General features: G+C 39.7%; 2 protein-coding genes across 2 annotated transcripts; one reads left to right on the top strand and one right to left on the bottom strand.

Annotated features, from left to right (window-relative positions):
• Nucleotides 1-198: 198 nt before the first annotated feature.
• tnfaip8l2a (tumor necrosis factor, alpha-induced protein 8-like 2a) lies at nt 199-3,826 on the bottom strand. Its single transcript, XM_039665914.2, has 2 exons — nt 3,410-3,826; nt 199-873 (listed from the first exon to the last, which is right to left on the bottom strand). The coding sequence occupies exons 1-2, from the start codon at nt 3,725-3,727 to the stop codon at nt 631-633; spliced, it is 561 nt and encodes a 186-aa protein (XP_039521848.1). The 5' UTR covers nt 3,728-3,826; the 3' UTR covers nt 199-630.
• Nucleotides 3,827-7,032: 3,206 nt separating this feature from the next.
• On the top strand, nt 7,033-23,531 carry sema6ca (sema domain, transmembrane domain (TM), and cytoplasmic domain, (semaphorin) 6Ca). Its single transcript, XM_039665915.2, has 18 exons — nt 7,033-7,134; nt 14,293-14,419; nt 14,785-14,899; nt 15,240-15,297; nt 15,400-15,456; nt 15,669-15,770; nt 15,860-15,950; nt 16,926-17,051; nt 17,488-17,576; nt 17,967-18,184; nt 18,256-18,387; nt 19,241-19,396; nt 19,527-19,700; nt 19,917-20,045; nt 20,378-20,455; nt 20,542-20,600; nt 20,905-20,958; nt 22,373-23,531. Exons 1-18 carry the CDS (start codon nt 7,111-7,113, stop codon nt 23,308-23,310), a joined length of 2,727 nt encoding a protein of 908 aa, XP_039521849.2. The 5' UTR covers nt 7,033-7,110; the 3' UTR covers nt 23,311-23,531.
• Nucleotides 23,532-23,870: the final 339 nt, after the last annotated feature.

A 23,870-nucleotide genomic window follows, 5' to 3' on the forward strand; every position in this document is an offset into this window, starting at 1 on the left:
TTGTGATTCTTAAACTATCATACGGTGTGGTTAGAGTATTGTTGAATAGTGGCCAGTGTTTCTGAAACTGAAACCACAGTCAGATCTGCTGGACTTCAGACAATCTCCTTAAGCAGAAGTTAAAGTACAGGAGGAACAGAACAGCTCATAAAAAAGATCTCAGCGTTAACAAGCTTTCAAAAGAAGAAGATTTGAAACTAAATAAAACAACACTTTATTATTAAACTTCAATCGGATCCACTCAGCTTTTAACTAATACTGTTGTGGTTGAAGAAAATACAGTGCAACATGAAAAGAGAAACAGAAGTGGATTATTTCACTGGTACATACAACTGTACACAAATCCAGTGTTGCTCAATTTCTCTTTGGTTTTAGTTGCAAACATCGATGGACGGAAGTCATGTTAAAATGCAGGAACAAAACTTGTATTAAAAAAGTGATTTTTTTTTTAAATTCTTAAAAAGATCTGTATGTCTTCTGTGAAACACAAAAGTTGGGATCCAAACTAAAGCGTTCTTTAGCGTTCCACAGAAGAAAGTCATTTATGTGCGTACTGTCCCTTTAAATCTCCCATTGCCCCGTGATGATGCGGATTAGCCAATCAGACGCGAGTGTGTCTCCGCCCAGCGCTCAGAGCTTCCCCTCCTCGATCATGCGGTTCAGGCCGCTGCAGATCTTGCCCAGGTTGCTCCACAGCGTCCCCTGCGGGTCGTACAGGTGTGTGAGCAGGTCCGGGTCCGCGTAATGGTTGAACACGTGACGGATGCGGTCCAGAGACTTGGGCGTCAAGTGTTTCTCCACCAGCTTCAGCATTAAATCCCGACAGTCCGTCAGCAGCTCCATCATGACGCTCTTATCGAACGTGAACTCCACCTGACGGAGACAGACGCACACACTCATGGTTTGACTAGTGCTTTCATTCCATTAAATACAGTAATCGCACATTTTTCAGTCATTAACTCTTTCCCCGACATTTTCCCCGGCTTTCCGTGTTTCCACTGTTATACTGTAGGGGGCGCTATTACGCATCTCCCGAAAGAGTTCAGAATCTCCTGATCAGAACACTGGCGAAGAAAAAGCAGAAACGAGCGATAGAAGCATTGCTGACGCACATGTGCATTATAACGCGATCATCAAACATTAAACAACATATTAATCAAAAATGTTACTGAGTGAAATGTTGAACCCATGAAGCGGAAACGACTGAAGCTTTGAGGTGTTGATGGACTCGAGCGACTCCATCTGTGTTTGATCATCGATCTGGATGCTTTTTGCTTAAAATGTTGCTTTTTTATGAAACATACCCACATAGTGTTGATAGAAACAGAATGCATGAAGCTAGAATCATTTTTGTAAAAAAAAAACAATTTTTAAAAAAAAATGCTGCCAGGGGAAATAGTTAATCATTATTAAATTCACCAAACATAAAAAAATGTTATTGTATTGTTTCACACTGAAATGTAGAAACAACAAAGATTGGTCTATGTTTGATTAACATAAATGACAGACAGCAGGTTTATTAGAACACTGTCACTTTAAGACCCGGCGCACATGACGCGGTTCCAGATCTGATGTTTTCACAACTCTAATTTAAAAATGTGTTGGCGAGAAAACTCGACAATAATGGGCATTTCTACATAATTTTGTGCTTCTGTTCAAGCATTGGACCCTTCTAAAGAGGATGAAAATAATAGTTTGGGGGACACTGAAAGAAAATGCAATAAGTATTTGTGTAAGCTAAACAAATTCGTGTTCACTTCAGTCGTGTTATAATCAGATTCAGCCTCATTGGTCTTGTCACTGCTCGTCAATGTCAAAATATTTGAGATGACCAATCAAATCAAAGGAGGCGGGCTTTATCTTCACACACAGACGGTGAGCGCGCGAATTTCAGCAGAGACTCGACGACGCTTCAGTTTAGTTTACGGTCAAAAAGCGAATTAAGGTAAGTAGCTAAACTAAACATTTCATATTTGACCGTTTCTTAGGTCGTAAATGTTAAACGAATGACAAAAATAATCAGGCAAACTTATAAACTTTAGTCTAATTTCGCCATTTTGAACTGAGGCCTATGTAACGAGCCTGACGCTGTTTTCATCATGTTAGGCACGAGATTAATAATTAATTTGTACATATTGAGAATTATGTATGTAACTTTATGTTACTGTAGGTAAATTGTTTTATTTTTCCTGTATGTGAAGCACCGTGGGCAACGTCTGTTGTATTATGTGTGCTATATAAATAAATAAAAAATAATATACCATTTTTGGCCTTCAGTAAATTAAAAAATCTCAGCATTAGGAGGGAAGAGACTGGGCAAGATGAGGAGACTGAGAGAAAGTAAGGGTGATGGAGAGAGCAGGTGTTGGGTTTAAAGCATTTTTCATTCTTTTTTTTTAGCCTTGAAATGCAAATATATTAGAGGAAGAAAAATTAACCCCCAAATGGAGAGTGACGTCACCAGTCGAGATACCTGTATCCCGAAGCTCATGGTGTAATTCGAACACTGGACATCAGGAACGGTGAGAACATTGTGCTTGATACGTTTTTCATCTTCAAACCAAACTTGGGTCTCAAGGGGACAAATTAATATCCAATCTTGCTAGCGTGCTTCCCAAAATCAGGTCAGAAGACAGTGTTTAGTGGCTGTTCGAACGCATTCGTCCACATGAGTGTTTACAACACGAAGCAATGCGTTTCCCACAACCTCTGGAAGTGGACGCAGCGTTTATATAATGCAATGCGAGCCAAACAATGCTGCATTAATTGTGTTCAATATGTTAAAATTGAATAAATAAATATGTTAAAATTAATTGCAAATCATTCACATCGAGTACAATATTAGCACCCACATCAAAACACGTTATTGTTTATTATAAGCTTGCGCTCCTGTCTCTTTAAATACTCAAGCTCGTTAAAGTCTGTCGGATTCTGATTGGCTGTCAGTATTTTTATCGTTCATCTTGGATTAAAATCACTCTGAAAGTGATTACTCTGTGGGGTTATCATGACGTGATCTCTTCTATGTATGTGAAACGGTATCTTTATTGTTACAGTTGAACAGAACACTAGAAAAGAGGCTAATTTTTCACTTTGTTTGTACATTTCTCCACATATTTCAATTTTAAAACAATGCAAAATTAGATGCTTCATTCTTAAAGGCCCGTTTACTCCGAAACATTCTAACTCTGAGATGAATGGACAACAAATCAGAATGCATCCTGCATTAAAGAGTTGCTAGGGTGTTCTGTGTGGTTGCTAGGGTGTTCTAAGCAGTCGCTTCCTGTCTGGTGTGAAATGACGATGCACACGCAGAATTTTAAGCGGTAGTGAGGCTCGACTTAAGAGCACTAATGGACCATAATTCACGGATAATCACGCAAACATTATGAATGTGTGTATGCTGCACCTCCTGGAAGCTGATGGCCGTCATGGCTCCGTGATGCAGCTTCTTCCTGAAGTCCTGCGCCAGACTCAGCTCATCCGCGCTGAACTTCTCGTGTCGGAACAGGACTCCCACCTTCACGGCGATCTTGATCATGTTCTTCACCACCTTCTGGGCCTCGGCGCGGTTCCCCGAGTGCTCTTTGGAGACGCGGTACAGCTCGTCCAGAACCTCGCTGCTGTTGTCGTCGATGAACATGTGAGCCATGGACTTGCTGGCCATGTGACTGAGGATCTTCTTCTGGGCCTTCATGGCCATGTCCTTGGAGCTGAACGCCTCCATCCCGCACCAGAGGACGGAGGGACGCAGACATGCAGTGTGTGTTTACCTGCGTCGGGCAGTCGGAGGAGTGTGTGTGTGTCGTGTCTGTGTGAGGAAGTGGCGTCTTCCGCTGTGTAACTGTGAGAGGAAACTGTGTGATCGGAGGAGATATGTCACTTCTGCTTTCTGTCTCTCTCACACACTTAAATGCTGAGTTTCAGATTCTTGAGAGATGTTTTGTATCGTTCAGAGCATTGAAAGTGTGTCTGCAAGGAATCACCTGAGGCATCACCTCTAAACTCCACAAGCACACACACACACACACACGAGGCAGAGAGAAATCACACCAGATCTCTCTGATATCTGTTTCTTCACAGCAGCACTGAGTTTAAAACAGAAATCTTTCACCAGTTGTGTCTCCTCTAGAGCAGGGGTTACAAACTAAGGGCCACAAGAGAGTGCTGGGGCTCCGGGGAAACTCTGGGTGTAAAGAAATGCTAAGAAAAAAATAAATATAAATAGATAGAAATAAATAAATCATTACATTTTATTAAAAAAAATGTATAAACACAAATACAACTTGATGTAAATTTATAATAAATAAATGAAATATTTATTTTGTAATGGTGTACTTTCATTTAGTACATCTAACAGTACAGGGGCCTGTACCACGATGGTGGTTGAACGAACTCAGGGTTGCAGGATTAGTTTCGAGTTGACAAAACCAAACCAATCCAACCAGGCTTTGTTGGTACCATGATGCTGATCTTCAACTTTCTCTGTCAACTCAGGCTTTGATCCTGAGTTTAGGTGTGACATCAGTAGCGAACAGCCAATCACATGCTGAGAAAGAGTTAAACTTATTCAAAACTCATTGAAATTAATTTCTCACGAGACGAGAGAAGTAGCGCAATTCATTTATTAAATAAAATTATTAAAATGTTAAGAATTTAAAAAAATTTACACAGCAAAAAGAAAATAGCTGTCTGTGAAAGAGGACAACTAAATGAAAGTCTTGCTGCTGTATATCAGTGCAAGAAAAAGTTGTGAAGTTTGTTAAATACAGCTGATAAAGGTATAGAGAGAATTGAACATTTAAGCTCACATGTAGTCATTTTATAGCTTCATTTATTGATTCTAAAGCGTATTTTAAATAACCTTTATATTCATTTAAAATCTGCGTAATAATAATTGATGAACTCTGAAATTGTACATGTGAGATTTTTAAGGGTATAATAATTACAGACATAATTTCTAAATCATACAAATTTATTTACTAAAAGCCATCTGATATGTCTAAATCCTGGTGATCATGAAGACAAGAAACTTGTTACTTCTTCAAGGTTTATTCAAACCCACAAGCAAGGCAACAGTGCCACACGGTCACATAATTAGACAGCAGGTGCAACAACCTCCGTTCTTACTCTACACCTTTTATAGGTAACATCATGTGAATTACAGCGCCATCTCCTGTCAAGTACATTAACACAACACCATGGATTTGTCTTAAAATCATTTGCTGTGGAGTGACTTTATCACTTTGCTCACAGCTGATTGGTCCAAGTTCGGTTTGCAAACTCTTACCTGGAACATAACCTGTTCTGGACCAGGTTAGCGTAGGTGGAGTGTAAGTTACTATGGCGATGAACACTTTCATGATGTTGCCCAGAGGAAAGAATACAAAAGTCAACAGGGCGGTTATCTCTCCTCCTCACCTGTCAAATCTAACTATGTAAGGCATTGTGAATCACCTGTGTATGAAATGTAAACTATTACAGTAACAGAGCTGCAGTGCTGTGCTCGGTCCTGTAGGGGGCAGCAGACACACATGAACTGGTGTCACTCTGCCACGAGAGGGAGCCATTCCCTGTTCTGGAGGACACATGACGGCCTACATGTGTATGCCTATAACAAGTATGCAGCATATTTAATGCAAGTATGCATATTTTTGTATTAAAAATTCTCATTTTGAACTTTTTTAAGTCATTTATGTAAATAGATTACCATGACCAGATTTACTTTTCAAAGACACTCATTGGATGATCGAAACATGTGTCCACCAGTGTGTTGCTGCCTGCTCATTTGCAAACAAAACAAAACATCATGTAAGATATGTGGTATTTGAAATTAATCTCAATTAGGTCTCTGTGTCTCTACAGGAATTTGACTCTGTTTTCCCACATGTTTGTGTTTGTGTCTGTAAATGTCTTCAGAATACACAATTTCAAGAAAAAAACATGCACAGTGACCAACACACACATCCTCCTCCACTCCAGTGTGTGTGTGTGTGTGTGTACATGTTTTTCTATCTCAGTGGGGACTTAACCCTGAAAGCACACAGACTCATGGGGACTCGTGTCACTGTGGACCTAGACTGAGGAAACAAGCTCATAAACCATACAGAATTATAGGTTTAAGGATTAGGTTTGTGTGTGTGTTAGAAACAGAGCGGGATCTGCAGGTCAAAGGTCACGCTGGGACTGAAGCAGGACGTGGGAATGAGAGGCCGGAAGAGGAGGATGTTCCTCTCGATGTTTATATGCCCTGAAAACAGCAGAAAGAAAGAAAAGAACACAGACGGAGGGATGTTTCCTTCACAACACACAGTATTATTATACCGTGACACTGTGTGTGTTTATCGTGAGCTGATCATAACTGAGAGAATATGTTTTATGTTGACACTGTTCGGTCGTGTGAATGAGCCGGAGCGTGTCAAGGGTGTTCTGTAGAGCGGTGTCGTGTTATCAGCCCCAGAGTTAATCACTAATGATCTTTACAACGGCAGTGAATCAATCAAAACTAACTTTATCTGGACAATAACTTTATTCTAGATCTGCTGTATAGCCTAAACACTCTCTGTTACTGTAATCTCCTGTTATCACTGTAACGCTGCTGTTAAAGCGCTGTAGCCTATAGATGAAGGGGACTCGACTTGTGAATCATGAGGACTTTGATTGAATTATGCATAATAATATATTTACACACTAATTCTTAGAAGTCACTTTAGAATGAATGCATTTAATGTAACATATAACAGAACCAAACACAATCACGTATTCCTGATACAGAGAAATTTACCTGTTATTAAATTTACCTGTAACTATATATATATATATATATATATATAAGTATTGTTATTATTTAGGGATATAATTAAAAAGCAAAGCGATTCCACAGGCTAAATCATAAATAACCCGCCACATGTGTTGTGATTGGCTGCGCGGAGTAAAGAAACCGGACTACAGGCTCTGATTGGCCCAAACTTGCATACGTAAATGAGGAGGCGTGTCTGTTGTGTCTGTAGTCCCGCCTCTTTTCCTCTCGCAGCAGTCAGTGATTAAACTGAATGAACAGCTCTTGGTCTGTAACGCTCGGATTAGAAGAAAACACAGAGAACATGGACTATGATGGCTTTTGAAGCAAAACAGGTAAGTTTCTGTGTTGTTTTGTCAGATTGTGGTTCATAAATGGGAGTAGTACTTTTGAACCGGTCATAACTGCGAGCGCAGGAGTAACATGAACGCGCATACGAGTTATCAATCGCGCCACAAGAGTTTTAAAAGCTTTTATACTGCGACCGTTAAACCGTCAGACGCTCAACTCTCCGTCAGTCGCGGCCGCGTGAAGATAAAGACTAACGTTTCACAGAAACGTGATGTTTGGAAGCTGTCACGGGTGTTTTAGGGGGAAACAGTGAAGATGTTGGAGAGTAACGTTAGATGTGGTAATCCTTTGCTCTCTGAGGGGATTTGGGGTTTAAAGCTCATGTCTGACCATCTGCCCTCAGAAAACTGCCAAAACAGCCTTAAATTAGCCAGATACCGGAGAAAACCACGTCTGAAAAGTGAGTATAGTTTATGAAATTACACAAACAATGCAGTCAGCTGGACTAGGACGGTCTTCAGACATTTAAAATGATGATTCTGTATATTAAAAACAGGTTTCAGAGAATATAAGTGGTTTGATTAAAGATAAACCTTTCTGGTGATAAATGTAATGTTACCTGACTTAATATACCTGACTTTTCCCTAATTAATAACTATAAATAGTCATTTTAAATACATTATATGTCATCAGTTGTCACTGGTGTGTGTGTGTGTGTGTGTGTATAGTATAGTAACTTATAGACGCACACACGCGCACACACACATTGGATAAATGTATGTGAAACGTCCATCTTAATCTTAAATAACTCCAGAGACACAATGAGGTCATCATTATAATACATTGTGTTATTATTAATCAGTATTTTGACATTCTTCTGAATGTTTATCTCTTTTCTCCTTCATATGGCTCTCTGTAAGCTTGCTTCTTCCACAGAATAAAACATTATTGCGCCTTTTTCACATCCTGCAATTCTGACATTATTTCTCAGAATTGCTTGATATAATGTCAGAATTCAGTAATATAAAGTAGCAAATCGCAATTGCGCGTTATAAAGTCAGAATAGCAAAATATAAAGTCTGAATTGTGGGAAATGAACTCACAATTGTGAGAAATTAGACTTTTTCTCTCAATTGCGAGTTTATATCTCGCAATTCTGACTTTATAACACATACAATTGCGAGCATATCTCACAATTAGACATCTTTTCTCAGAGACATCTTTTCTTGTGATATAAATTCTGAGATATAAAAGAAAAAAGGTCAGAATTTCGAGTTTATTTCTTGCAATTACAATTCTGACTTTATTTATTGTAATTTTGACTTTATTTCACATGATTCTGAGATAAAAAGTAGAGTATATTTTTTATTCTGTGGCGAGAACAAGCTTCCATATTTCTGTCTTGCTTTTATGGGTCTTCTGCATGTTTGCCCTTCTGTTCATCTTGCGATCTCTCTCTCTCTCTCTCTCTCTCTCTCTCTCTCTCTCTCTCTCTCTCTCTTTCTCTCTCTCTCTCTCTCTCTCTCTCTCTGCCCACTCTGGCATTCCTGGAACGCTTGTAGAGTTTCTGTTGGGCTCTGATTCTCGGCACAGAACCGACGGGTCGGAGATAAACTCCCCCTGAATTCCTCAACATGAAGGTCAGGAGAGAGAAAGCTGGGGTCCGAGTGCTCCTAACAAGCATTATAGTTTATCCCTCACCCTAACTAACCTGACCGTAACTAACCTTCACCCTAACTAACCCTCACACTAGAGCTAAAGCCATACTTTTCCCTGAAATGAATAATCTGCCATCATTTACCCGCCCTCAAGATGTTCTTAACCTTTATGACTTTCATTCTTCTGCAAAAACACCAAACACACACTAAATAAATTCTAGTAAACAAACGGTATTGATTACAACCCCTTTATGGACAAAAACCCATCAAAAAAGGGGGTTTTCAAGCATTCATCCAAAAAAAGAAGTGCAATACATCTTTAAATTTGTTTGTTTTTCTGTAAGTTAAAATGTGTCCTGTTTAATTTAAAAATAATGGCTTAGACCATAATTTACAAAAGACACGTCCACTAAAATGTGACTCAGTGTCAAAATAGTTTATAACCAAAAAGTCTTATTTAAGGCTTAAAGTCCCCACTTTGCCAACATCCTCCAAATCACCCATTTGTCAGTAAAAAGTTTTCGTTAAAAATATCTTCTGTTAAAGGGAGTGATGAGCTCGACTGCCCAATAAAGTATATGGATCCCAAATTCTTTATTAAAGGAAAAAATCTCCTCTTTCTCCTATTTTTGTGCAAGAAAGTTAGTCATACGAGTTTGAAATGATGTGAGGGTGAGTAAATGAAAATAGTTTATTTAACAATAATATTAATATCCCTTAAGACAATCCATAAACTAAAGAATGTTAATAACTTTGCAAAGCATCTTTAAAAATACAGCACTTTGGGACCATAAATAATGAACATATTTTTCTGTTTAAAAATTCAATATGCACAGCAGTAGATTAAATCTCTTAATCTTGGTGTTTCTCAAATGCTGTGATGCGGTTAATCACGTTCATCTAGAGCATATTTACATAAACGACTCTGAAAAAGCTGCGCAGTGAATGCAGAAAGAGGATCTGTGCGGAGCACGTTTTAGCAGGGCAGTGAAATAGGGGAAAAAACGACGTCTAGAAACACATTCTTAATTTTCGCAATATTTTTAATTTGTGACCTTCTGAGTTTAAATCAATGTCATGTGCGAGACGCTGCAGAAGACATGTGAGCCGTGCTCGCCGCTCAAAGACATCCATCTACTGCATGTTTACATGTGAAAAACTGAGAAACACGTTCTGTGTCAACAGCCTCCTATAGTTTGCACAGACAGCGCTGATGATGGACGAGCAGCACGCATGTGTGTGTTCCTGAGGAACCGCTGCACTCTCGCTGGGTGTGTGTGTGTGTGTGTCCGAGTGGGACTAGTTGAAAGAGAAGGAAAAGCTGAGATCTTGACTGGAAGCAAAACAGCTGCTTTATGTCAAAGGTGCCGAGTATTTTTACCGAGAGCGTGAGAGCCGTCAGAGAGAGAGAGAGAGAGAGACGTCACACACACACACACACACACACACACAGCTCTGAGGAAAGTGTTCACTCTCACTGACTTCTGTGATCTACTTACATGTTTACATATTTGACCAAATTTTTGACCACTGACAATACGCTGCGCAACTTATGAGTTTGCATTTCCTACACTTGTATTACTGAAATGCTGGAAAGTATTCACAAGGACAATATTTCATCAGCTCACAAAAGAGAAAGAGAAGAAAAGCATGTAAACATTTGAACTAGGCTGTTTTTATGGCAGCAATTATATACATAAACAAAATAAGCCAAGCAGATTTGTTTACCTCGTGTAAATAAGAGGCTGTATTAACTTATTTCCGCTAATTTTCACATTTTTAAAATGACACGGCCATCATTTTGAGATAAAATACAACACAGAAAATTATTTGATCTATAGGATATTTAGATAATCAAATCAGATATCCTATTATTAAATTAAAATGATATAATCATGTGACTGATCACATGATCAGTGCGTTCCCGAACTTCCCGGGTTCATAGGATCACAAAACATCTGCTCCTCGACTGTGAATAACTCGCCATCCAGTGAGTTTATCACTGAGGTGCTAATGCTAATGTATTATTACAGACGTCCACATGAGAAACAATTACTGTGCGAATACGGCTTTAGATGGTAATGACTTGGATGGTAATGATGTGTGTTCGAACGAATTTGTGTTGTGCAATTTCATAGCGACTGTCGACAAGAACATTATGCTTTTTAATGTGCGTGCAACAAACCCAGGTGTATTTTAGAGAGTGCTGGGAAATGTAGTCGCTCCTGTTATCAGTTCATGCATTCCCTGGGAATCAAACCCATGACCTTGACGTTGATAACGCCACGCTCTACTACTCTATAAAGCCATTCTTTAATGACAGTAAAACATGAACAAACTAAAGGCCCAGGCAGCTTCAGCTTCATGAACTCTCACTCCGAGGATCAGGAAACACTGCAGACCCCATCCGCTCCGACTGACGTGTTCCTGGAGGATAGCCGGAGAACATTCCCTCAGTGTTTACTAGATCTCCGAGTCCTGGACAGTCTCTCTTTAACTCAGGCGAGAGTGTGGATCTGTGTTCTGGCGTCTCTAAACACGGCAATAAGCACTGTTCGTCTGTTGCTTTAAGAGCATTATCATGCACTGGACACACTGCGTGCCGTGTTTATTATTTAATCTGACGTCAAAAGGAATGTCTGAATTATTACATGATTCTCAAAGTGCCGTTTTTAATGAAGAATCTGTATTTCTGCTCCTGTATTTTTTAGGAATGGGTGAAAAAAACTATTCTCTGATATTTCATGATTCTCTTCTTAATGAAACTCATGAATTGATAAGAGAATAATCCCTCACTGATTGTCTGGAAAAGCACTTTGTGTTTCATACTTGTAAAGTGATTCTTTACATTTTATATATTCAAAGCTGTATTTAGTAATAATTCTCAAAATACCATTATTTTGATGTATTATTAATTTTTACATATTTTAAAAAGTACTTATAATTATATAAGTAATGTAATAAACATGCACAAATAAATTAGATATGATGTTGGTAAACTCATTAATTATAAAAAAAATGTAGGTCAAGAATGTAGGTCAATCAATTCCCACCTCTAGTATTTTCATAAGCGGTTTTATTATTATTAATAATAATGCATTTACTGTAAATTAAATGAATTCTAAACAAATACAGTGGAGTAAAATATCAATACTCGCACATATTTGATTCATTGTAATTCTTAATTTGCGTTTTGCCGTCTCAGTCTCAAAAGTTACTGTTTTAAAATTTACAATCCCCGTTTTATAAAAATAGGAGATGTCCAGTTTTGTCTGGAAAGCGTCTCAGACCTCCTCCTGATGGGGTTTGAGCGACGGATTCAACGCGTTTCGAGGGCGTGTACACCTGGTCTGATCACGACCTGTCCATCACACACACACATGAGGCCCTGAACGCTTCCACAACACTTACAGAAATATCGTTACCACCCCCTAGTTTCCATGAGACTATAACAAGCAGTCCAGCATGTGATGGTTCAGTAAATGTAAAACATTCGTATAAAATGCTTTTTATAGGCAAGCTGTTGCTCTGTTTTGCAAGCACTGCTTTTGTAAAGATGTTTTCTCATCTGTGTGTTCACTGCGGCTCTGACTGTCTCTGTGGTGTGTGTGTGTGTGTGTGTGTGAGAGCCTGTCTCTGTGGTGTGTGTGTTGTGGTGTTTTTGGATGTGGTTTGTGTGTTTGTGGTTGTGTTGATCTGGTTGTGAGTCTGTGTTTAGCTGAAAACAACTGTTCCAGTTTGAACACACTGAGGGAACAGACACTGAGGTGGTGCACTGTGTGTGAGGTGTGTGTTATCGCTCTACAATAATGACACTTGCTTTGATATGTTGTATTTAGTAATCTGCATAATTGGTTCTCTGTGCTGATTAATGAGCCTGAATGTTACTGTTAATTACAGGCCTGGAAAGCAATTTAATTAAAGGAGAATTCAGAAAACCAAGCGTTTTAACTTGTAGTGTATAAAACTTTATAATTGAATAATCCTGGACATAAAAAGATGCAGATTACACCCCGCCTCGTGTGTCCCGGTTGATCTGACTAATGGAAGATTAGCTCTGATTAGCCATTAATTAGCTAAAGTGTCTCCCACTGGCACACTCGGAGGATTAGCCTCGGGTTGGGTCCGGTTTTAAACATTGACACGGATTGTTATGAGATCGTAGTTTTAGACCGATTTATACTCCGCCCACTTTTTCAGAGGCAGGTGCTGGTTCTGGAAGTCATTTTGTCCATTAATTTCTACCCCCCCAATTTTGTTTTAGTTAAAAGTGTTATAAGCCAATCAGCTACACAGAGAATCATAACATTAAACTTTTTTTTTTAAGTGAAATATTTATTTGAAAATTACACAGATATAAGATACTTTGCAAACCGCATAATCGAATTAATAACGATAAATATAAAACTGCTCATTTTAGAAATGTTGAGTATGTTAAAACCATTTTAAGCTTAATGCAAAATAAGCATAAATATTTAAGTTGACTTAATTTAGTCATTCGCAGTGCTTCATGGGAGTGGGCGGAGCTAATGAGATAGATTGGCAGTGAGAGTCACACACTCTCCTCAAACATTGTGTTCATCCGCGCTGAGGCACTACTCGCGTAAACTTGATAATTCCTCGAATGACTGCAATTGCAGATTTCGAACAGAGATGGCGACAAAGAGGAAAAACGCCGGACTGCAGCTTTACTTAAACTTATTTGTCAGTTCACCGCCGCATCAGTCCGCACCCCAAAAGCCCATTTGTTCTGAAGCTGTAGGAATGGAGTGGATTTTAATCACGTCACTCTCACTGTCGCCTTGCTTTTGGCTTGCTAATTGCCACAATTAAATCTTTTATGTTTCTCTCTTACACAATTCTCAGTGCCACTTGAGTTCAGTCAATCAAACGGAGGAATACGGTCATAAAAAGAATTAAAATAGTAAAATAAGTCAAATGTAAAGGTTCATGAGTGATGTCTATTTGATGTGTTTAGTCGTGCTGGATGTGTGAGTGTATCGCAGCACACATTAGTGCAGATAAACACAGCAGCTCATGTTAACGCTGACCTTAAACACTAATGTTTGTCTGACCTTAATCTCAACCATACACATACAGACAAAAACAAGCCGATCCCAGAATTACAGTCCAATTTGACATTTGCCCCGGAGGATTAACACAGGGTTCAAAAAAATATGTTTATTAGATCACTTTCATTGTTTAAATCTGTGCTTCTGATGTGATTTTTGACTGTTGTGTTATTGCTGTGTGATGTACATTTCTAGTCAGTTACATAAAAATTTACATTCGCCTAAAATTGTCTAAAAAAAGTATAAAATTGTTAATTAAAATCTGGTTTTGAAAACATAATATATATATAAATGAATAAATAAATATGCTTTGAACAAAAAACACTATTTATGTTAGCTTAAACCAGAGCTAAAATTGCGATTAAAGTCTTTCTACATTAAAATGTAATTAAAAAGTAATGAACAAGAATATGACTCTTAAAGAAGAATATGAATGATTGTCTTTGTGTTTCTCTAATCTCTAACTCTGCAGATGACTGACAGGACATGCTGTCACTCTGTCGTCATGACGATGGTCTCTTTCGCCTGGCTCCTCCCACTCATCACTGCCACGCCCTTCCCCAGGGATCTGCAGCCAATCAGTTTGGTGGGACTGGAAGGTGAGTCACATGACGAAATGTTTGTTTACTCTGCTAACATTTTTAATGGCCCTCCTTCAAAAATTATAATTTGTTTGGAACTTTTTAAATAGTTTATCAGAAGCAGAATATGGATCTTCTTCTTTTGATTGCAATTAATTACATATTTCACAAAATTTACTGAGCTGTTTCCGATAAATGGAACAGTATTTTTTCTTTTACCCAAATTTGACAGCAATACAACTGATATAGGGACTTTATTCAGATGAATAACATTGTTAACATTTAATTCAATGAAGTCCACTTCATACAAACACCCAACTGCATTCTGGGATGGAACGCCTCACAGGAGTGTTGCCTGACTGAAGTGTTGCTGTGCTCCCCAGACACACTCCTGTATCCCAGTTTCCAGGGTCTGATGTCCCACAATCACTCGGGGCGTCTCGGGCTGGACTATCAGCGGATGATCCGGATCCAGCAGATGCTCTACATCGCTGCCAGGTCTCTCATCACAGCTCAAAACACATGCAGTGTGGAAACACCACTCGAATGATGCTCACGATAACAGATAGATACAGTGTAAAAATCTAAATAAATAAAAACTCAATTAAAATCCAAGTTTCTTATTCCGTTTGAATTACTTTGTAAAGTGCAATTGCTTAAAGATAATACTTAAGTAATCAAGTAAAATGACTAATTTACACCTTTGAAATGCTGGATGAATTTTGAAGAAATGTGATTCTGTCAGTGGTTTGAATATATAATGTTTGCAGAATGAAAATATCTGTAGAAATCATGAAGACGCACAGTATGAGGTTTCTTGTGTTTGCCTCCTGTTTAGAGATCATGTATTTGTTGTGAATCTCACTGCATCAGTGGATAGAATCATCCCACAACAGGTACACACACACTCACACACATACTCTCTCGTAAACACACACACACTGGAGCACATTCTCCCTCACACACACACACACTCTCACAGTAATCTGTTGTTTCAGATCGTGACGTGGAGGTCCACAGATGTGTCCAAGTGCACCGTGAGAGGCAGGAACAGTGTGAGTGTCTCATTACAGCTGATCTGAGATCAGAGCAGACACACAGCTGGAGGAAACATGTGTCTCTGTGGGAAAGTGTCACACACTCGACTCGAGAGAGCCGCTGAATTTACTCTGTGCTGGACCACAAACATGCAGAGATGTTCAACAGATGTTAATGATGAGGTTGTGTGTGTTGGACTGTCAATCATTCATCTTCTGTCTGCTTTCAGGATGAATGCTATAATTACATCAAAGTTATTGTGCCTCGTAACGACGAGACTCTGTTTGCCTGTGGAACCAACGCGCTGAACCCCGCCTGCCGAAACTACAGAGTGAGTCACTGATCCCCTGTCAGCTGTCAGTCACGCCATCTCATGGACACATGTGTAATCGCTCCCCTGTTGTGTTGCTTTATGATCAGTTGAGTTCGCTGGAGCAGGTCGGCCAGGATCTGTTGGGTCAGGCCCGATGTCCATTTGAGTCTCGCCAGTCCAACGTCGGAGTGTTTGCAGGTGAGGTGCTGAAACACACACACACAAGCACAACATTCACATCCAGTCAAGGGTGTGAAGCAATACAGGCGTCCAAAGCATTTGGGTTTTTCCAAAGTATATGTATGTGTAACGGCCCGACCCAAAATATTAAGGATTTTAATGATTGCAGGGATGTGTTTTCCATATTTTCCTGACTAGAGAACTATGACCCACCTTAATTGCTTAATTGAAATAAAAATAAATAAAATAAAAAAAATCAGTGCATTTTGGAGCAGGTCACAGGAAATGCTAAATCTCTGTTTTAATATCTGGGAGAAAAGGAAATTATAACAGCCATAAATAAATATTATTAAAAATAATAATAAAATACATTTAATAAAACATTTTATTTTACATTAAATAGTTATATTTTTCTTTGATTTCTTTAATTTTATCATTTAAATAATACATTAAAAACAGTACTTTGATTCATATTATTATAATAAAATACATTTAATACAATTTATTTTACATTAAATATTAATATATTTCTTTATTGATTTGTTTATTTTTTTACTCACTCATCAATATTATGATCATTAATAATAAAATGATTTAATAAAAAAGTTAATTTTCCATTAAATAGCAATATATTTTGTTTTGTCTAATTTTTCTACAATTTAAACATGACAGTACTTTATTATTAGTAGTAGTAAAATTAAATACATGAATAAATCATATTTTATAATAGATAGTAAAATATTTAATTGATTTCTTTTTACAATTAAAATAATACAATAAAAAGATTATTTTTTATTATTTTTTTTATTATTATTAGTATTATTTCTCCCTAATAATGAATGAGGGGAAAGCAGTGATTCTTTGTTTTTGTCCGTACCCGATCACCTGTCTGTGACTGGTTAATTAAAGAGATTTTTATTGGCCGCCTCACAAGTTAACCAGAGACTTGAGTTTGAGTCACGTACGTTTGAGTCATGTACGTTTGTATTTCAGGCGGTCATTTCTATTCGGCCACAGTGACGGACTTCCAGGCGAGTGATGCTGTGATCTACAGGAGTTTAGGAGGAGAGGGCCGGCCCGTCCTGCGCACCGTCAAATACGACTCCAAATGGCTCCGAGGTGCTGCTTTAACTTCATCAGGACGTTTATATGATCATGAATGATTCCTCAGATCTTGTGTGTTGTTGAGGAAACTTAGTTAAAGGGATAGTTCACCCAAAAATTAAATTTACCCCATGATTTACTCTCACTCAAGCCATCCTAGGTGTATATGACATTCTTCTCTCAGACGAACACAATCACAGTTATATTAAACATGTCCTGACTCTTCCAAGCTTTATAATGGCAGTGAATGGCTGTTCCCGTTTTAAAAGTCCATTAAACTGCATCTATCATCATAAAAGTGCATCTATTCACAATAAAAGTACTTCATATACACTAGGATGGCTTGAGTGAGAGTAAATCATGGGCTAATTTTCATTTTTGGGTGAACTATCCCTTTAACTAAGTGAATCGGACGCCCCAGTTCACCCGAGTTGTGTTGTTGTTTCTGCAGAGCCTAACTTCCTGCATGCTGTAGAGTACGGGAACTATGTGTATTTCTTCTTCAGTGAGATCGCAGTGGAGCACAGCGCTGCTGGGAAGGTGACCCAAACAGAAGCGTACCGTATGAGTGTTCATCCCAGCAAGCAATAGCCGTCATCCATCGTCTCGGTTAACGAGTAAATCCCTTCTAGCCAAAATAAGCTCAAATTTGGTTACATGACGTTTTTGCCAAAATAACGTGCGAGATGTTTAATATTCCATCATGTAAGCAAATTAAACAGTGATTACAAGGTGATTTCCTCACTCATTTCATTTCTTTGTTATGTAAGTGATGACTAGCCTATTCTTGGGCTCTGGTCAGATGTCTGTCTTGTTTTAGCCTAGACGTCTGGGCTGTGTTAGATGGCTATTAGACGCAGAATTGCTTGCTGGGATGTTGTGTGTACTTGCAGCAAAGCCAAAGTCCTTCTCCTCTTCCTCGTGCTGCAGGTGGTGTATTCGCGCGTGGCTCGCGTGTGCAAGAACGACCGCGGCGGCTCCACGCGCGTGCTGGATCGCTACTGGACGTCGTTCCTGAAGGCGCGGCTGAACTGCTCAGTTCCCGGAGAAACGTTCTTCTACTTCGATGTGCTTCAGTCGCTCACTAACGTGCTTCAGATCAACCAGCGGCCCGCTGTGGTGGGAGTCTTCACCACACAGATCAACAGGTACACACACACACAGTCACATACACACACAGAAATACCGTATGTGTGTTAACTCTGTCTGTGTGTTTCAGCATCCCCGGATCAGCCGTCTGTGGGTTTTATCTGGATGACATCGAGCGAGTGTTTAATGGGAAGTTTAAAGAGCAGAAGAACAGTGATTCGATGTGGACGTCAGTGCCGGAGGAGCACGTGCCCAAACCACGGTGAGATGTTCAAGACAACCTCACGTTCTAGGAGATTATCTAACAGAAAATATCTAACACAACTTTTTAACCCTCAGGTGCTCTTCGGTCATTTCTGGAAAAAAAAATTGAGGTCATGATCTGAGCATGCTAAGTGGTCTTAAAAAAATAGTCACACTTGTGGTCTTTGGTCAAAAATGACCCCCATAGGAAATGAATGGGAAATTGTAAAAAAAATTGAAAAAAAAAATTGTGAATTTTAGTTTTTTGTCAATTTTTTTTTTTATAAGAAATAGTTTTTGAGATTGTTTCAACTATGTATTCAAATCCACCACCAACAACAACAACAAAAAATGTGTCCATAAACAGCTGGGGAATTCTCATGCCTCTCCATAGAGAGCTGTACATGCCATCAAGTGGTGACACCATGATTCTACGCCTTTTCTCTATACTGTAACCAGATGGTGCTAATTTTCTTCTAAAAATATTTTTTTTTCTGAAAGCCTAGACTCTATATTGAACTAAAATACTGCAATAATATTTTTTTGAAAAAATAAATAAATATATATATATATATATATATATATAGAAAAATATATATATATATTTCCATGGCAAAAATAAACCATAAATATTGCATAAATATTAATAAATTCAATTAATTTGTCTCAAAATACTAAATTAAAAAGAATAAATATTATAGAACAAAAATAAATTGCATTGGTTTTACTAGGATGGAGAAAGTTTCATTTTTAGGTGTCCGGTCACTTTTGACCGGGAAGATAACAAGTGTGACTCCGAAACGAAGAGCACCTGAGGGTTAAAAAACTCTATAAATGATAGGAAAGTAACCCTGTTGTTTGTGTGTGTTCAGTCCGGGTTCGTGTGCAGGTGAAGGTTCGGCGTCCTCCTACTCGTCCTCTGTTCAGTTTCCAGACGCTGTGCTGTCGTTCATTAAGACACACCCACTGATGGACGAGTCTGTGCCGTCCGTCAACAGCCAACCACTGATCACCAACACCGCCAGCAGGTGCTACAAACACACACACACACACACACACACACACGTCTGGTTTGCTATCTCTGTGTGGACTCTCCATAGACGTAATGGTTTCACTAACCTACCGACACACACACTAACATGAGTTTGTATTTTGCAGGTATAAGCTGACTCAGATAGTTGTGGATACGGCCGCCGGGCCTCATAGGAACCGCAGCGTTGTGTTTCTGGGCTCTGAGGACGGTCGGGTCCTGAAGGTTCTGACCAGCACTCAACCCAACGGCTCGCACGGGTCCAGACTCCTGGAGGAGCTCGACGTGTTCAACCCCACGCAGTGAGCGCTCCACACACAGATCATCAGTCTGAAGATATACAGAAAACCAGAATTCAGACCCCAGATATCATTTTCGATATTTCTTTACTAGTGTGATCAGGACACTATTGTTCATTTAAGTGAAGAGAGCAAAATAAAGCAAACTGTGACGCATTCTACCCAGAAACTGCATGACTTCTCTCCGGCGCTGATGTAAAGCCTGGCGTGTGTTTGCAGGTGTAGCGGGGAGCGCAGGGTTCTGGGTCTGGAGCTGGACAAGGAGCATCACGCCCTGTTCGTGGCGTTTTCCAGCTGCATCATCAGAGTTCCTCTCAGCCGCTGCGCGCGACACGACACCTGCAGGAGGTGAGGCCAGGTCACATGATCCGTTACCTGCGCTAACATAGAAACAGCAAAATACTAGATTTAGACTGTGGTATTTTAAGTTTTGAAGTTGCAAAAACATTTAAACGTTGAGAAAATCTTTAAAGTTGATGATTTATGTTTTTTTTTCTCACAAAAAAAATATTTTTAATATATTTACGGAAGGAAATCTACAATATATCTTCATGGAACATGATCTTTATTTAATATCCTGATGATTTTCAGCATAAAAGAAAAATCTATATTTTGCCCCAGGCAATGTGTTGTTGGCTATTGGCACAGATACACCCATAACTCTCCCTGTTCCTCCACAGGCGCTGTCTCTACACACATGACCCATACTGCATCTGGCTGCGGACGGGGCGCTGTGCTGACATGGCCCCGGGATTTAAGTAAGAGTGACATCACTTCCTACCACATTATGATCATTGATGGGTCATATCACACTAACCTTCCTGTGTGTGTTTATGGTGAGCAGGGCCGGTTTTGAGCAGGACATCGATGGGGACCAATCACATTTATTTGAGACGTGCGGCGGTGAGTGAGATGCTTCAGTTCTGTCGTATTTTTGTTCTAGGAAGTGTATGTGAGAATTTTGCCATTGGTGAATCATTGTGACACTAATGTTTTGTTAAAGTTTCTCATTAAACACTTCACGCTGCTGTTATGAAGTCAACCTCAACTTTTTAAACTTGATGAATTGAATATTCCAGATATTCTAATATTATGGAATTGTCTTGTACAATGTAGCAAAAATGTATATATATAAAAACACCGTAATAGTACTAACTGTTTTAATAGTACTTTAAACTAATTCTCTTCTATATTCACATGTGCTCAGATGTGATGTCAGCCGCAGGAAGTGATGTGAACTCAGCTGTGGATTCAGTGTCTGGTCAGTGTCACACACGTTATGATGTCATGTCTGGTTATACTGGGGTTCGTTGAGTGTGTGAGGTTCAGTGCTAACATCAGTCCAAAGGCAGTTTACTACAATCTACTGTTTCCAAATTTAGCAGTCACATCACGCATTATCATGACCAATCATTGTTTACATTATTAATCACTGCTGTCTCTTCAGTGTGTGTTATATGTAGCTTGTGTTGTATTGAAATGGAAAGTGCTACCAATAATACAAACAACTATTTTCAGGCTCAGTTCATCAGTTCTCTTCAAGATCATGTCAGAAACTCTAATGAGCTTCTGTTTTAAGATCCTTCATTGACCACGCATCGCAGCGTATGATTAAAATAGTGCAGAGCAACATTTATAGTAGGGGTGTAACGGTACATGTATTCGTATTGAACCGTTTCGGTTCGAGGCTTCCAGTTCGGTACGCATACAAACCGAACGATTGCTTGGACCATTTTTCTTGCTGGCAAAATTCGTGCTGACCAGCAACATCTGTGCAGCGCGAGCCGATCTCGATCAAGCAACACTGTTACCACACCGCACTAAGAGATCTGGTAAAGAAAACATTTGAATTCGCCACTGAGGTAATAACATCGCTGCGAGATCTAGTGAGATGCATTCACATTTCTCCGTTATTAACCGTAGATCTCTATTAGATCAAACAGCGCTGTCATGGAAACCAGGAGAAACATTGTGCCGTGAATGAACTAGTAATACTTTACGTCCACAGACCAGCAACATTCACCATGGATTTAATATAGTAACACTAACTGGAACCAGTTTGGCTGGAATGGTGAAATGCTTTCAAGTACTTCACACATCTTTTTCCAGCACTTCAAAATTCAAATATTATATAAATAAATATATATTTAAATATTATTTTTAATGTGATGACCAAAACATTATTTGTTCATCCTTCAAAGATGACCCCTATTTATAAACCTGAAAGTTTCAAGATCTAGGAAAACTCACACTTATTTAAAAATATTTTTTCTTTAAACAAATTGGAAATTTCTCTGGCATTTCTTTCTTTTTGCTGTATCGAAAACGTACCGAACCGTGACTTTAAAACCGAGGTACGTACCGAACCGTGATTTTTGTGTACCGTTACACCCCTAATTTATACAGTCAAACCCAAATATCTGCAGACACCTTTCAGAACATTTCTCACATTATTATTAAATCTTTATAAATGTCACTGGTCGTCTCTGTAGGAAGAGTTTTGGGTGTAATATGTCTCAGTTTGCTTTATTTTGCTCTCCTCACATACAGAGATGAACTATAGTGTCTTGCACACACTCGTGAAGAAATATACAAAATGATATCTGGTGTCTGAATTTTTGAAACTCATGAAATTCAAAGATTGTGATTGTGTGTGTGTGTGTGTGTGTCTGCAGGAGTGAAGCAGCTTCCTGACGCGGCGAGTGTGAGCGACGGCTTTCACTTCACTCTTCTGAGCGCGTGTGTGTTGGTGGCGTTCGTGCTGGGCGCGATCGCGTCGGGTCTGCTGGTGTCGTGTTTCTGCAGTCAGAGATCCCAGCGAGAACAAGAGCCGGAGGCGCCGCTTCCACACGCGCTTTCGCTCAACAGCCTCGCCAAACTCAACCGCCTGCTGGACGCCAAACCAGACAAGAACGACATCACTTCCTCCCAGATCTACAGCTCCGGCCCGCCCTGCCGGCAGCCGCCCATCAAACCACACGCGACCGTGGAGGAAGAGCTGGTCTCGACGCTGCCCACCCCGGACTCCACCCCCGAGCTGCCAATCAAGAACTTAAAGGCTCTGAACAGCCAATGGGAGAGAAGCCACACCCACAACTCCACCCTGCAGGTGTTTCCAACCAATCAAACACCTTCAGAAAACCGCAGCGACGACATATTCAAACACATCCAGCATCCAGAAGTGCCAGTGTCGTACAGCCAGACGTTACAGATGCCCTCCTCATACTACAGTTGCCTAAAAGAGACGCCTGAAACCACAACGCTTCAGCAGGTTCCACTGCCAGCGCTTCCCGAACGGCCACACGGCAACACCGTCCAATCACAGCGCAAAGTCCTCATCAAGATGGGAAACGGCGTCACAACGGCCCGCCGGCACACTTTCAACCAGAAGTCGTCGCTCGCGGGCAACGTCTACGAGATACACAGGCCGCTAGTCGCGGGCGGCTCGTGTCTGACGCGACAGCACAGCTACAGTGAGCCTCCTGTGCTCCCGCGCGCGGCTCTCGTCAGGCGCACCGCATCGCTCAAACCACAGATCCCCCCTAAACCTGTGAACATACCCGCCAGAACTCTGCACCTGCACACACAGCCACTGACCTCTGACCCCCAATGACCCCACAGAGGAGAGGTCAGAGGTTAAAGACACACTCGATTCAGAACTGAATACTAGCATACTGATCGCTGCGCAGTGTATACTGCATATAGCGGAGATGATCTCGTTATTTGGCATGTTTAATTCAACATGATTCTTTGTTTAAAACTTTTGCATTTTAAAGGAGTAGTTCACTTTTGAAAAAACTTTTGCTGATAATTTACTCACCCCCGTGTCATCCAAGATGTCCATGTCTTTCTTTCTTCAGTCGAAAAGAAATGAATGTTTTTGATGAAAACATTCCAGGATTTTTCTCCATATAATGGACTTCAATGGGAACCAAACGGTTCAAGGTCCAAAAGAAACTTTAAGTACAAACTGTAAACTTGTTCAAAGGGCTTTAAACGATTCCAGACGATGAATAAGGGTCTTATCAAGCGAAACGATCGCTCATTTAATAAATAAATAACAAAGTTTAAGTTTTATAAGCTCAAACGCTTGCCTTGCTCTGTTCTGTAACGCACTCCTGTTTGAACTCGTTCATCAAAATGAACAAATCTTTTTCCGAGTCATTTGGTTCA

The sequence above is a fragment of the Pimephales promelas genome, chromosome 18, assembly GCF_988280905.1.
Source record: "Pimephales promelas chromosome 18, fPimPro1.hap1.1, whole genome shotgun sequence".
Lineage (NCBI taxonomy): Eukaryota > Metazoa > Chordata > Actinopteri > Cypriniformes > Leuciscidae > Pimephales > Pimephales promelas.

Bases quoted from the DNA above. Each gene is read 5' to 3' on its own strand.
- tnfaip8l2a (XM_039665914.2), bottom strand. From the start codon at position 3,727: ATGGAGGCGTTCAGCTCCAAGGACATGGCCATGAAGGCCCAGAAGAAG. The intron at 874-3,409 runs GTGCAGCATACA...TGTCTCCGTCAG, and splicing joins CGGCCATCAGCTTCCAGGAG to GTGGAGTTCACGTTCGATAA.
- sema6ca (XM_039665915.2), top strand. From the start codon at position 7,111: ATGATGGCTTTTGAAGCAAAACAG. The intron at 15,951-16,925 runs GTGAGGTGCTGA...TTTGTATTTCAG, and splicing joins CAACGTCGGAGTGTTTGCAG to GCGGTCATTTCTATTCGGCC. The intron at 18,388-19,240 runs GTGAGATGTTCA...GTGTGTGTTCAG, and splicing joins GAGCACGTGCCCAAACCACG to TCCGGGTTCGTGTGCAGGTG.